Source organism: Chrysemys picta, chromosome 18, assembly GCF_011386835.1.
Source record: "Chrysemys picta bellii isolate R12L10 chromosome 18, ASM1138683v2, whole genome shotgun sequence".
Taxonomy (NCBI): Eukaryota; Metazoa; Chordata; order Testudines; family Emydidae; genus Chrysemys; species Chrysemys picta.
In genome coordinates, this window is record NC_088808.1 from 5,555,203 (window position 1) to 5,569,841 (window position 14,639).

Below are 14,639 nucleotides of genomic sequence, written 5' to 3' on the forward strand. Positions count from 1 at the left end.
ACCCAGCCCTGCCCCACTCAGGCAAAGTGGGGAGGAGACAGCCGGGCCCAGAGGGGGGAAGGGCCAGGCCGGGCTGTGGGTCCTGGACCAATTACTGACCATTACCTAGCGGGGGCTGCAGCAACCATCCCCGTGGGCTCTGGCCCGCTCCGGCCGCGGGCTCTGGGGCGCCCCCCCCCACGGCAGCGCAGGGCACCGCTCGCAGCCCGGCTCCAGCGCAGAACCGTCGGGGTCGCAGGATCGAGCCCTGCTCCCGCGGAGGTTCCCGTCCCGGGGAGGGGGCTGCAGGACCCCCCGGGAGCGGCGGTGCCGGGGCAGCGGGGCTCGCCCGGGGAGGGGCGGGCAGGGCGGCCGGGGCTCTGCGGCTTTAAGAGGCAGTGCCCTGGCGCTGGCAGGGGGTGGGGCTCCCGGCAACGGAACTGAAGCCGCCGCAGACTAAGGGCTCGTCCCCGCCAGCGCACCTCCACCTGCGGGGCTGCCGAGCGACACCGGCCCGGCTCTGCGGGGCGAGCAGCCTGTCCCCGAGCGCCGGCCTCGCCCGGCCCCTCGCCCGGCCGCAAGCGGGCTCCAGCAAGTGACACCGGCCGGCCCCGATCTCCGCCCCCAGCGCACAAAGCCACGGGCCAGCGGCGTCTGCAGCGGAGGCTCCGCGGGGCTGGGGGCGAGCATGGCGGTGCAGGGGGGGTGAGCGCTCCCCTTCCCCCCCGGCGCAGGGGCCGCTGGCGCGGAGTCCCGGGCGAGCCAACATGGGGTTCCTGCACCAGCTGCATCTCCTGCTCTGGAAGAACGTGACTCTCAAGCGCAGGAGCCCGGTAAGTCTGCGCGCTATTTCCGTGGCGCTGAAAATCGCGGTGGGCTGGAGGATGCCGGCTGAGCTGGGCGGCCTGCGGGGCCCGGGGCTGCTCTTCGCGGGAGGGAGGTTAAAGGGCAGATCCTTGGAAATCTGCCGCTGTTTCGCCTCTCTTTGTGATGGGGCGGAAAGCGCTGGCCTGGGGAAGGAGAGAGCGGAGGGGGAGCTGCCTGGGCTCAGCGATGGCAGCTGTAGCTTGTCCCTGGCTACCAGCCGCGGTGCAACAGGACTCAGGCCTCTGCATTCCCTGCCGTGCCTGGAGAGCCTGGGCTGGGACATTCTCTCCCTCCCCCCAGATCAGCCGGGAGACCTCACTCCCTGCAAGCAGTGAGATGGCAGCTGAGATCTGCCATGTCTATTTAATGAGCGGGGGGGGGGGGGTCACTTCACAGCCCCCCTCCCTGGGTCTGCAGGCGGCTTGTGTTTTTATTTGTCTTTCGCCTTTGAGCGTGAGACTGCCCCCGAGGTGTGGGTCTAGGAAGATGCGATATCCCAGGCTCTGGGTCCCTGAGGTGAATAATGGATGGGCTTTGGATGCAGAAATCTGGTGCTGGCTCGGTGATGGGTGCACGCAGTGTGCTTATAAACCCAAGAGAGGCCGCTCGGAGTCCGTTGTGTGTGTTACTGTGTGCTGTGTACAGAGCCAGGCATCCTCTAACACTCCTGTGTGCAGCAGCAACAATTGGGCCCCTTACCTGTGCGGCCTCGCTGTGGGATAGGGTCACCTGGGTTACCCAGGCGCGGCTCCAGCAAGGGGCACCGTATGCTGGTGCCGGTTCAGAACATCTGGGATGGATTCATGTTGTCGCCAAGATCTACAGCTTTGTCATCCTCTCCCCCCGTCCCCTGCTCCCCGAAAGCGACTAAAATCCCAGGTTTGCCATGCTTCTGTCCAGCTCCATTTTGATGATCCCGGTGGATGTGGCTGTTGTGGGAGCACTATCACAAGCCATTTGTAGCGGTGTGCTATAAATAGGTTTCCAAATCCTATGTGGGTCAGCTGCATCTTTCCCCATTTGTTAATCTGGAGAGAGCTTTCCTGCTTTTGGGTGCTCAGGAAGCAATGATGCAGGCTGAGCGGGATTTAAAGTATATAGAGGATATGCCCCTTTCCCCCCCCCCCCCCCAGCCTGTCCCCCTCCCTGATCCCAAGGGCTGTATCAGATCTCCAAAAGGAGACTCAATTTGGTATCTAAGTATGAGGGGTCAGAGAAGAGGCACAAGAATGATTAGAGGATTAAGAAACCTACCTTATAGCAATAGGCTCAAGGAGCGCCATCTATTTAGCTTAACAAAGAGAGGGTTAAGGGGTGATTTTGATTACAGGCTGTACGTACCTACATGGGGAACAAATATTTAATACTGAGCTCTTCAATCTACCCGAGAAAGGTGTAACGCGTTCTAATGTCTGCAAGTTGAAACTAGACAAATTCAGACTGGAAATGAGATGTAAATTTTTAATGGTGAGAGTAATTACCCACTGGAACACTTTACCCCGGGGTCGTGGTGGAGTCTCCGTCACTGACCATTTTAAAATCAAGATTGGTTAGAAAAAACATCCAATGGGCTCTAGGAATTATTGTGTGGCCTGTGTGGTACAGGAGGTCAGACTAGATGATCACAATGGTCCCTTCTGGCCTTGGAATCGGTGAAGCTATAATGATTCTTACTTACATTTAACTCCTTCCCTTCCCCCACCCACTTCGCTCTGATTCATTGTTAAGAAATTACAAGGCTGACGAGTGCGTTTCATCGGCCGCACAGAGCTCTTGTCGTGCCATGGGCATTGATTAAAGAAGAATTATGCGCATAGTAATTAATGCAGAATGCGCTTGCGGGTTCCTAAGCAGAGGAAGTTTCTTCCTTGGTTGTTTGGCTACAATCCTGGGGCTTCGTTGGGTGACGGGCGAGTGAAGCAGGGTTGGGGGAAATAGCCCTTCCCAGGCGAATGGTGGAAGCCCTCTCCTTGGACGCATTTGAAAGCACGGTGGACAAAGCATCGGGAACAGGCAATGCCTCCCTGGCAGGATTGGGAGGGGGGCAGGTGACCTGGTCTAATTAGCCTCTGATTTGAGGGTTAGCAAGCAACAGTTTCAGAAATGTTGGGCTGGTATTCCCCCCCCCCCCCCTCCCCAATAATATAGATCCGGCAACTGTTGCTCACCTCAGCAGCCCTCAGCCCCATTGAGGTAATGTGGGAACTCGCAGGAGTGAGTGCTTGCAGCATTGGGCCTTATATCATCCTGGTATCTGGAGTGTCTATGGCTCGGATCGTCCAGCTGGGACTTGCTCGTGGAAGGGAAAGATCAGGCGAGGCTGGGCAGAATTCTCTCTTTATACTCCAAGCCCTGCTGTCTCCATGCCCACTAGCTTTAACTGAGGTACCAGTGCTGAGTCATCCTGTTGCATTACTAAGCAGCGCTGGCCAGTCATGCTAAGGAGCGAAGCCTTGTGCTGTGGGTTCCTGCCCCTAAGGAAAGAGGCATGGGAACCTCACGCTGAGGGGTCTGGAGGGCGAAGGGCGGAGCTGGTAAATGCTCAGGGCAGTTTGGCTTTTTCAGGTCTGACACGTGCCCTGGGCATTCTCCTCCCCAAGAGTGACACGCGACAAACCCAAATGGCTTGTGAACCGCACTAGCCACAGAAGCCCTGTGATTAGTTCCTCCACGGCTGGGCAGTCGCCGTGCTGCGTGGGCTGCATGCTCTGTGCACTAGGAAGGAAGCTCTTTGCTTCCTCTTCCCACCTGGCTCAGCTTCTCTGAAGAAGGAGGCAGAAGGGGGGAGGGAGAGCTCAGGGGTTTGAGCATTGGCCTGCTAAACCCAGGGTTGTGAGCTCAGTCCTTGAGGTGGCCACTTAGGGATCTGGGGCAAAATCAGTACTTGGTCCTGCTAGTGAAGGCAGGGGGCTGGACTCGATGACCTTTCAAGGTCCCTTCCAGTTCTAGGAGATGGGATATCTCCATTTTCAAAAAGGACAGTGCGGGGTGTCTTCTCCTGGCACTGGGGCTGCCCTGCTCTCTGGAGCAGGGAATGTGGTGGAGCCAGCTGCTATGAGAATGCAGAGCCCCCCAGTTCAGGGGTGTGGCAGCACCACCTGGCTCGAAGTGGTTTCCACCATATACAGGGTTTGCAGTTTTAATGGCTCCCAGCACCCACACCGTGCAAATTGTTCCAAGCCACTGCCCCCGATAGCACAGCACTGTGTGTGGGCTAAATACCTAGCTAGATGCGCCTTGGGGCAATGCGGGAGTGGGGGGGCTTCTTGGTTGCCAAAGGAGGGTCACTAAGCTGCCCAGGTGAGCTGTACTGGCATGATGCGCCTTGGGGCAGTGACATGCTGCCAGGCGGATGTGTGCCAAGCTAGAGTCTGCCCCCCTCCTGCTGGGCAGCGCCCTAATCCACTGACCCTGGCGAGGGTCCTGAGGAGCAGGGTGTTCAGCACAAGGCGGCAGGGTCTGACCAGGAAGAGGCACCTCCCTGCCCACCCAAAGAACATGTGTGTGAACCTAGCAAGCAGTGGCCCAGACGGCAGCATGGCATGCACTGCCCAGGAGCGCGCCCGCTCTCCGGGGGCTTGCAGAGCGTGCATCGGAGCAGCCACCCAAGCAGGTGCTGTGGGAGCCAGAGATCTACTGGGCAGCAGTATCCGTGTGCAGGGCGCCCCCTAGGCCCTGTCTCTGTGCAGCCTGTTTGGTTGGTGCGTGGCACCTCGTGAGCACCTCTCCTGCCACCCCTCACTCCTCCTGCGGGCTGGGCACCGCTCGCCCCGGTGCGCACCTGGCTGTGACCGGTGTGCTCTGTGCCCGAGGCATCGCTGCTCATGCTCCTTGCCTTGCGTAACTGGACACACTTCCTCTCTGCACCAGTGTAATCTCTGTATTAGCTGGTACCACACCCTAGGGCTGGGCTGGGTGGGTGGGTCAGGTGCCAAGGTAGAGCGGACCAGGCTGGTCACCGCAGCCCTTCTCTGCTCCTCCTGTTTGCTAAATAGAACAGCAAGTCTGCCTGACCAGGCAAAAACTGAAACTGTGCCCTGCCAGGTAAAAATGCACGTCTGAGTCGGGTTTCAGGCTCCTGGCTGTGCCCCTGATGTGGGCCAGGGGGCAGCTGGATAAGTGTAACTTCCTTCCTCCCCGCCGTAGGGCTGTCTCTCCTGTTTCCGGCTGTGGCAACCGCTGCTGTCCCGCATGCTCCTGGCTGTGTGGGGCTGGGTACAAGGCTCCCAGCAGCCCAATCTGATCAGCACCTGGACTGGTCGTAGTGCCTGGGGGTGCTGCTTTTACCCTGCAGCTGCCACTAAGCTCTGATCTCCATGCCAAGAGCGTCTTGCAGACACGCTCTCCTGTCCGGGGCTCGTGGCGCTTGGGTTGCTCTGCAGCCCTAAGGAGAGCTGGCTGCCCTGCAGCGTCCCCTACAAGCCGTAGTAATGCCCGTGTGTGTCTGTGTGCCACTAATGACTGGTGAAGAGAGGACACCGAGGAGGAGCTGGATGAGATGGGGCGGGGGGATTGGCTGCGGCCTTCGCAATGTGGTCAGTGAGAAAAAACAGGCGATATCTCTGCCTTCTTCCAACCTTCCCGGAATCGTGGCCTAGATGGTCTTTCCCTTGCAGAGGTGCAGGAATGTGGCGGGTGGGAAAACCTAGCGGATCAAACATTGGCCTGGAAGTCCGAAGAGCTGGGTTGTAGTCCTGTCTGCCACTGACTTTCTCGGTGGCCTTGGGCAAGTCGCTTCCCAGCTCTGTGTCTCTGTTTCCCCTCCCACTCTCTCGTGTATCTAGATTGTAAGCGTCTCTGACGGGGACTGCCTCGTGTGTCTGTACAGCACCTGGCACAATGGAGCCCTGAGCTCAGTTGGGGCCTGAATGTTGCTGTAATACAAACGATCAGCTGTGAACAGTGTCTTGTGTTGAAGTCTGAGGCTGTTTTTCCGAAGGGACTGAGCATCTGCGTTCCCAGCCACCTTGAGGGCGTTGGTGGGTGCTCAGCACGTCTGGAAATCAGGCTGCTTGTCATTTGGTTCCCTCTGGAGAGGTCAGCTGGGGCGGGTGGCCCTGGGGTACCGCACTGCACCACCAGGGAATGGGCTGCCTTGCCCAGCGGGTGAGGCTAGGTTTGGAGCCGAGCGAGCGGAGCAGCCGGAGAGTTGTACACGAGCGTGACGATGAGCCGATCCCAGTTCTGTGGTGACGCAGCAAGTAAGGGCAGGTCTCCGCTGTCACTGAGCAAACGTTAGATGGGCGCCGTGGGATGTCACGAACGCTTCACTAGTCGCTTTCTGCATCCCTCTTCCCTTCCTTGCTCTCTGTTACCAAGACGCTTGCTCCTCCTTCGCCAGCCCCGTCCTCCTGCCCGATTCGCTCGGCAAGGGCCTAAGCCGGCATTGCTGCCGTCAGCTGCGGCATTGGGCTGTGACGTCGCCCGCATAAGGATCAGGCAGCAGGAGGAAGGGGGCTGCCTGGGAAAAGAAGAGGTGGGATGCAGCAGTGACTTGGCAGGGAAGGCACGAGAGTCTTGTGGCAATTTGTTAAAGGGCAATTGTAGGACTTTCCCTTTTGTGCCCTGTAGGGCGCATGTCAAAGGGGTGGGGGCTGACATTAGAAATTCCGGTCTTGTCTATCCTGGAAGAGTCTGTAGCTGACTGGAGATCCAGCCGACGCATGCCCTGTCAACAGAACTACACCGAGATGCAGTTAAGATAGAGAGTACGTCTCAGGAAGTTCAAGGTCTATAATTACAACATCTAATGTTCAAAACCAAGCATTTAAACCCGGGGTATTCAGAGTTAAGGTTTCTCTTCACTCCAGACGTGTGAAGGTAAGAAATGAACAGTGAAGGCACCCAAACAATCATATCTCTACCCTGTAACTCTACACCACGCTATGGCTAAGGGATTCAAGTATGTGGAGTCCCAGATTAGATTGCATTGACTTTTTTCTTTAAACAAACATTTTTTTCATATTTTCTTCCTCCTCATTGCATCACTGCAGGGCAGAGTTAAGGTTGTTTGCAGGCCTTTGCCGTGCATTTCTTACCTTGAACATGTTTGGATTTACGTATAACCTGAACCCTGAATTTCCTGGGTTTTTGTAATGCCTGGTTTGGGGAGAATTACAAGCTTGCCAGAGTTCCTTCTAAAGCCCCAGGCAAGCCAGTCTGGCGGAGAGTAAATGCTGTGTGTTTGGGGAAGATGTGCTGGGTTTTTCATCCAGAACAGAGACATTGAATCATGGCTTTCAGTGCACTGCAGAACTCAAGCTAAACTCCAGTGTAATGCCATGAGAGCTGCCAAGGAAGTGCAACCCCAGTAGGGAGATGATTTTTGTTCAGACTACTTGAGATTCTTCTTTAACTCAACCCTTGTGTGCATGTGTGTGCGGGGGGGGGGGGGGTACTGGTTCTGTGAAGGATTATCCCCTCCTGCTCCTCAGCCCAGGGCAGAGCCCCCACGCCACGTCCAGAGTCCCGTTCCTCCTGACCCGCCGACTGGGAAGGCCAGACTGTATGTGCAGCATGTTTCTTAAAGTTTTAAAAAAAAGAGGGACAAGCTGGGGAAGGGGAGGTGGGAGAGGACTTCATTTGCTAAAACCACCCCCACAGATTGCCCGCACCTGCTCTATCCACCGTCAAGGAGCGGAAGTGGCCCCAGGTCCGTGCCAGATCCTCTCTCTGAGCTCTGTGCAGGATCGGGGCGCCAGCCGGGAGCCTCCAGTGAGAGACGGCCCTGTCTGCTGAATGGAGGTGCTGGAGCCGTGACCCATACTCCTAAGGGGGTCTCTGAAGATCAGGTTTACCTCTATGGACACTAGCTCTGGGCTTTGAGTCCCTGGTGTTCTTTGACCCTTTGCAGTATAATGTACTCATCCCTCGGAGGGGGTGCGGCGATTCAAATAGGGTGTCATCTAACGCACCTTCTAGCCAAATGAGGTTTACTTTTTTGCCGGGATGAGCCAATCCAGACTCCTGGGCTGCTCTCTACATAATGGGAGCAAGGCAGCCCACACCTGTTGTGGATTAGCCCCGCAATGCCCGTTACATAACACAGGGCTAAACGCCTTCATTTGGTGACGCCGCTCACCTGGAGTGAGGCCTCTGGGGGCGGCTGGTTTTATTCCCTGTCTCTGTTCCCCCTCCCTGTTCAGCCAGCAGCCTCACCTTCTGTGGCTCTGGCTACAGAGCAAGAGGCAGGGTGGGGAGACGGACCTGGGCTGGCTCCGCTGTAGCTAGTGGGGTGGTGGCTTGGGTTAGCTACCCAAGAGTGCATGTAGGGTGACCAGATGTCCCGATTTTTGGGTCTTTTTCTTATACAGGCTCCTATTACCCCCCCCACCCCGTGTCCCGATTTTTCACACTTGCTGTCTGGTCACCCTAAGTGGACCTGGGGGGTTGGGCGGGTGGATAGCCCGAGCGACTGCCCCTACCGCTGTGGCCTTGCTGGTATTCTGAGTGCACCAGTTCAAACAGCGCTAACGCTGGGGAGCAGCCCCCCAGCTGTCATGTACTCCTCATCTTAATGTCGCCCTTGAGGTCATGAAAAGCTGCTTCTCTGCAGCGCCTGCCGTCTGGAGTGGCCTTCCTGGTCGCCGTCAGGTGGGACTCTGGGCAAAGATGCTCAAACTTGGGTGCCTAAAGTTGAGCATACTTGGGTGCCTATGGTGCTGAGCACCCTTGGTTCCAATTGGCTTCCTTGGAGACATGGATGGTTGGCATCCTTGCAAATCAGGCCGTTTCTCTGGGTGCCCAGATAAAGGTGCCCAGGACTGATTATCGTGGCCTGTGCCTCTGGTTCCCCATCTGTAACATGGGGATGATGACCGGGACCTGCTTTCCTTCACTGGCGAGTCTTTCATTTGTTTGGTGGAAGGCACCCAGATGCTACGGTGACGGGCATCCTATGAAACCTCCAGATCAATAGCTAGAGGGGCAGCGGTTGCTGTCAGTGACCCGGGGAAGCCCTGCCTTTTTTGCAGTTTGTGGGGTAGATCAGGATAACCTGCGGCTCTGGCTCTCTGTAACTCTGCAGGGATGGTGCTGCCCAGTGATGCTAATCGGCTCTGGGGGTTTGGCAGGACCCCCTACTGCAGAGCTGAGGTTCCTGCAGGAGGAACGCTGTAGTCCGTGCGTCCCAAGAGAGCACCGGTCCGCGGTTGAGACAGCAGGGTTGGGTGTACTAACTGCTCTCCGGTTCACGTCTTGGCCGGAGACTCGTCCCCTCCCTCATCGTTCCTCTCCCTGAATGACTCGGATTCGTGAGGGTTTGCGGACGCGGTGTGCTGCTCCGGCGCGGGAGGCCCGCTCTTGCTGGTAAGGCTGTGCTGGTGTATGAGCCAGGTTGAGCTCTGTTATGTCACCTTGAGCAAACAAGGATCCTTCCCATTTCCTGCTAGTCTTGTGCCAACATCTACAGACCTGCCAGGTTGTCTCTGGGCACCTCTGACTCTTCTCCTCTCTCGCTTGCTATGTTCTCTGCCCTTTGGCTCGATCGCCCACTTCGCTACTACAGAGATGACCGAGCCGTGACTGGTGGGCGCCCTCACAGCAGCCCGATGTACTTGGTATTTCCTGGTGCTCTATAGACTGCCTGTTTGTAATGGCAGCTGGGAGCTGAGGATGCGGGGGAAGGGGAGGGCAAAGCCGGCTGGTGCAGCAATGAAAGGGTTAACAAAAACTTGGCTCCCTTTGGCACATACATTTTTGTGGCATACCCCTGTCCCGGACACCTGTCCTTTCTGTGGCGTGAGGGAGACCCTGGCTCACGTTTACTTAGAGTGTGCCAGGTTGCAGCCCCTACACCGGCTCCTCACCGACATTGTTACGTTTTTGGTTACACTTTTCCCCTCACCTTCTCATTTATGCACTCCCTATCCGTGGCCCCACAAAGTCACGGGACCTCCTGGTCAACTTCCTCTTGGCCCTGGCTAAACAGGCCATCTATAAAACCAGGGAGAGGAGGTTGGCCGATGGAGGTTCCTGTGACTGTGGGGCCTGTTTCCGATCCTCTGTCCGTTCACGTATCCGGGCAGAGTTCCTCTGGGCGGCGTACACTGGCTCCCTTGACGCCGTTGAGGAGCAGTGGGCGCTGTCCAGGGTTCTCTGCTCGGTATCCCCGAGGTTCCCTTCTTTTGACCCTGTGACCGCACTCCTGTCCCTGTTTTTACATTAGTTGTCCCCCGTAATTATTTGAGTTTCAGGCCCTGTGGATCCTCCCCTTAGGCTGGGGGGGGGGACCCTTTAGCAGTTCCTGAAGCCCAATAGGTACACTCCCCAATATGCCAACCTCTTCATGATTCACCCTGAGGAAGAATGAACCATGAAACCAATGATGTACCTCAGGTATACATCAATGATATTTTCATCCTCTGGACACACAACCTAAACTCTGTCACAGAATTCCACCACAAAATTATTGACTTTGCAATCTAAAACAAACCGGGGGAGGTGGGGGACTTGCAGGGGGGTGATGGCTGCCATGCAAGGCTCTCAAACACACTGTTCCTGGTGGCAAATGTATCCTGTTAAGAGGACATCTCGGAAATTGTATTTTCATTTTGTGCCTGCCGTAGTTTCTGTGATGTGTCCCTGGAAGCAGCAGGCAAACATTGACCTTTATTTCCCCCCGCCCTGTCTGTTGACTTTTTGCATCCGGCAGTACTCTGGCCAGTACTTTCCAAAGGGCTCAGTGCACAGAATCCCATTTTTCAAAGAACTGTGGGCATTGGGGCATCCCTCCTAGGCACCAAGAGAAGGGGCTAGGCTGGCTCTGAGTGTGCACTAAGCACCTGAAAATCTAGCCCTGAGCAATCTTGAAAATGCCCACGGCCCGAGGCATGTCGATTTGTCACGGTTTCTGTGAAGTAGTTGGTCTGTCAGTGTCTCCCTTGCTGAAAAGTCCCTTCTGAACATAAAGGGGAGCAGAAAACCCTTTATCTGGCTAGTTTGGGGACAGGAACGCAAGAGCGAAAGAATGGGGAGAAACTGTTTGAAGGCAGCTCTGCTGGAAACGGGAACTTCTAAAAATGTGTCAATTTAAAAAAAAAAATTGCGTCTGTGCCTTTTAAATACCTAATCACGTTGCAAGATCAAAATACTTTGCAGCCTCTGTGACGAAGTGGGACATAATTCTGTAATATGTTTGAGTCCTGTTTTGTGCCTCGGTTTCCCCGATGTGCTGCCTTGTTCCCCGGTGAGTGGAAAGGGACATTTTGCTCTCTGGGAAGGCTGAGACACGTAGGTGTGGGTGCGCCTAGCTGTCTGGGCCTTAGTCTCCATGTCCAGGGAGCAACTGAGAAGACAACGGCAAATCCAATTGCCAGGACATTGGCACCTCGCAACCCATGGCCAAGACGGATGTGGATTTCCCTGCCCCTGCCTAAGGAAGCTGAACAACAATCCCCAAACTTGAGATCAAAGCCCTGGGGGGTTATGAAGTGTGGGGTGGAAGAAGCCGGACTCTCACATGGAGTCTGACCACAGAGGTCAGATGGCGAGAGAGACAGAGCTTGAACCAAGGGGTTTGCTACAGCTTGGCTGTGCTCTGGACTGACCAGCATGGACAATGCTTTAACCTTCAATTCTCTGGACTCCCCTAAGGACTTCCCACGCTGCGTTACAGTTAACGAATAAACCCGGCTGTGCTGACAGTGCTGGGCGAGGTGCATCAATCCCCAAAGAGTGGACGAGTCTCCATCAGGTCCTGTCTCCGTTGGACTCGCTGAACGGGGCTCACGGTGGGAAGCGGGGGTGCCGCAGGCCCAGAGGTCCAGTCTAAGGAGGCGGTGAAGCTGAGTGGCATCACCTGAGGCACGTTGTGCCTATGCTAAGAAGACCCTCGAAGAAGAGTGAGGCCCCTAGGGGATCTGGCACAATGAAGGAGGTTCCTCCTGGAGACCCTTCCAAAACTGGGGCCATCGCACCAATCCTGGAGATTGGTGACAGCCTCCAACCAGTTCAAGTCAGAAAACTTATTCCTGAAGGTGGCTGGAAGTGGGACTCTTCCAGTTTGCAAGGTCCCTTCCCATCGGCAATAAGTCCCTTCCTGAGCAGTGCACGGGGGGTTTGGTATCTTGTCTCAGAGGATGGGGCTAGTAGAATTGATGTGCTTCAAGTTGGGTCAAACTAATCAACTTTGTGTGAGCCCGCCCACTGGCTGACAGGCGCACTGCTGGGTTACTCGGAAAATGCTTCTGGTAATGGAGCCAGGGCCGGCTCTAACTTTTTTTTGCCGCCCCAGGCAAAAAAAAAGAGCGCCGCCCCGCCGTAACACCACCCCACCCCCAGCGACGTGACGCCAAAACCCCCGAGTGCCGCGCCGTGCCGCCGAAACCCCCGCCCCCTCCCCGAGCGCCGCGCTGGGCCGCCCAAACCCCCGAGTGCTGCGCCAACCCTCGCCCCCCCACAGCACCGTGCCACTGAAGCCCTGGGCGTGTCACTGGACTTCCTGGTCTGCTCTGTGCAGCAAATCGGGTGTTTCATTCTGCTTCGCTACAGCCAGGGGACTCAGGACACCTGGGTTCTATTTCCGGCTCTGCCACTGACCTCCTGTGGGAAATTCACGCCCCCCTCTCTATGCCTTGGTGTCCCCTTCCAGCCTGTGTCTTGTCTAGGGGCAGACACCCCCTGTCGCTCTCTGTACAGCACCTAGCGCCGTGGGGCCTCTTGGTGTGAATCCTAACACTGGAGCCAGTGGGACTGGAGGCCTTGGCTTCAGAGTGGCAGGATTGGGCCCTAAAAGCAGTTCTGCTGCCGGTAGCTTTTTGGTCACGAAGGCAGGTGGCCGTAACTCCATTTCTTCCCCCCCACCCCTGAACAGTGAGACTTGGGGTCAGAGCATAAGCCGGTGCGGAGAAGCTCACCCGCCAGCTGAGGCGCCTCTCCTGTGTACGCAGCGGGTCCGTTTGATCTGTGAGTGGTCTGGTAATTCCTTTCCAACGAGGTCAGTGGGGCGGGTACAGCAGACGAGTGGCTCTCCAGCTCCGGCCTGACCTAGCATTCAGGGCAGTCCGGGACGTCACAGAGCGACTGGAGCCGAAAGTGAGTGGAACGAGGCTGGGAATCCAACATCCCATCTGATGTCAATTCCCTTTTCAAGGCAGCATTATTGCTGGGCCAGCCTGGAACGAGGGTGGGCTGATTATTATTCGTTAGTGCTGAAGTAGCCTTGAGGGGCTACAGTTGAGGATCAGGGCCCCACTGAGCTGGGTCTGAACAAGAAGGAAGACAAGACCCTAGCTTAGAAAATTCCCACTCTAGGTACAAAATAGTGTCAGCCCAGGCTCCGCAGCCATTTGTGACTGACCCATGGCAGGAGCAGCCCGAAGCCTTGGGGACCCTTGCGTGAGGTCACAGTAACAACACGTGACACACGTGTCTCCCTTTCGGAGGGCAGTGAGAACTCCTTCGACCTGGCACACGCCCTGGGAGGAAGGGATTGGGGGTAGGATGGGGGAAACTGAGGCACAGAGGGGCAGCAGCTTGCTTCAGGCCACAGTGCAGAGTTGTGGTGAGGGTCAGGAGTCCCGTGCTTGTTCTGCTCTAGGTCTGGCCCGTCTGAAGCGCTGAGGGTGACAGCTGCTTAGCCCTCCCGGGCGCTCTCTGTAATGCCCCATCTCTCTCGGGGGAGCTCGCAGGATGTGATTCCTTCCCCCGTCAAGTGGGGACTGGCTTTGAAGCGCCTCTGGCGGGTGCAACTCTTCCTGCGCCCTGAGATGCGCTCACTCTTGCTGTTGGCCACCTGACTGGGTGATGATGTCGCTCTATTGTTTGCCCCCCACCCCAGCAGTCGGGGGAAATGGACCGTAGGTGCTGGAACTAGGGGGGCTGGGGGGCTGCCGCACCCCCTGGCTGAAGTGTTTTCATCACATACAGGGTTTCCAGTTTGGTTCAATGGCTGTCAGCCCCCCCCCCCCCCCCCCCACTGTACAAAAGGTTCCAGCGCCCCTGGAATGGCCCTAGGGTTCAGGTGCCTGTCAGTCTGGCCTCTCCAAGCCTGCTCTGGTGCAGGGCTGCTCCGGGGCTGTGCTGAAGTGCCAGCGTGTTTAGATTTCCAGGGAAATGCTCCTTTCAAGATGGCGCAGGGGGCACTGGGGCCTCCAGACCCTTAGCAGGGACCTGGGAGTTTCCTCCTGCTTCCCTTCGATCCAGGCCCTGTGACACCTCCGTCAGCCTCCCAGCAAAGGCAGACTGGGTGAGACTCCCTCGGCCCTGGCCCCTTCCTGCCCAGAGCAGTGGGGAGCGGCGCGCTGGCTCCTGGCTGAGTGCCGGAGCTGGGCCTGGCCATGCTGGCTGGGCTACAGAGCAGTTCTTTGCTCCATCCCCAGAGCACTGCTGGGCTTGACTAGCTCATTGGCTAGGGAAGGGAGTTGGGGAGAGGGGATTATTAATGCATTGCATTACAGTAGCACTGAGGTGTCGTGGCCAAGGCCCGCACAGTGCTAGGCGCTGCACCGACATGGACCAGGGGTCGTTGATCTTGGTCAGTAAATATTGATTTTCACACAGTTGAAATCCTTAAGTTCTGAGATGGAATCCGAGGCCCAGAGGGGGCAAGTGACTTGCTCAAGGTCACCCAGCAAGTCAGTGGCAGAGGCTGGGAATGGAACCCAGGAGTCCTGCTCTAAGCACAAGGCTTCTGGCCTGTAAGGGAATGAGTCCCACTCCCACCACAGTGTCATGGAACTGGAAGGCCACCCCTCGTCTCCCCTTCTCTCCTCCTTCCAGGGTTTCTCTTCTCCCCCTGCCTCCATCAGGGAGCATATGTTTTTCCCGTTCCCCTGGCTTCCAGGATTGACACA

At 56.8% G+C, this 14,639-nt stretch overlaps 1 protein-coding gene across 3 annotated transcripts in view; it reads left to right on the forward strand.

Annotated features, from left to right (window-relative positions):
• Positions 1 to 376: 376 nt before the first annotated feature.
• ABCA2 (ATP binding cassette subfamily A member 2) overlaps positions 377 to 14,639 on the forward strand; it is a 132,070-nt gene continuing 117,807 nt past the window's right edge. For 2 of the 3 annotated variants that reach the window (XM_008175098.4, XM_065572528.1), the window contains exon 1: positions 377 to 812. In XM_008175098.4, coding sequence (XP_008173320.2) covers positions 747 to 812 — 66 coding nt within the window. In that variant the 5' untranslated portion in view covers positions 377 to 746. The remainder of the gene's footprint in view (positions 813 to 14,639) is intronic. The other variant, XM_065572529.1, reaches the window with a different exon arrangement.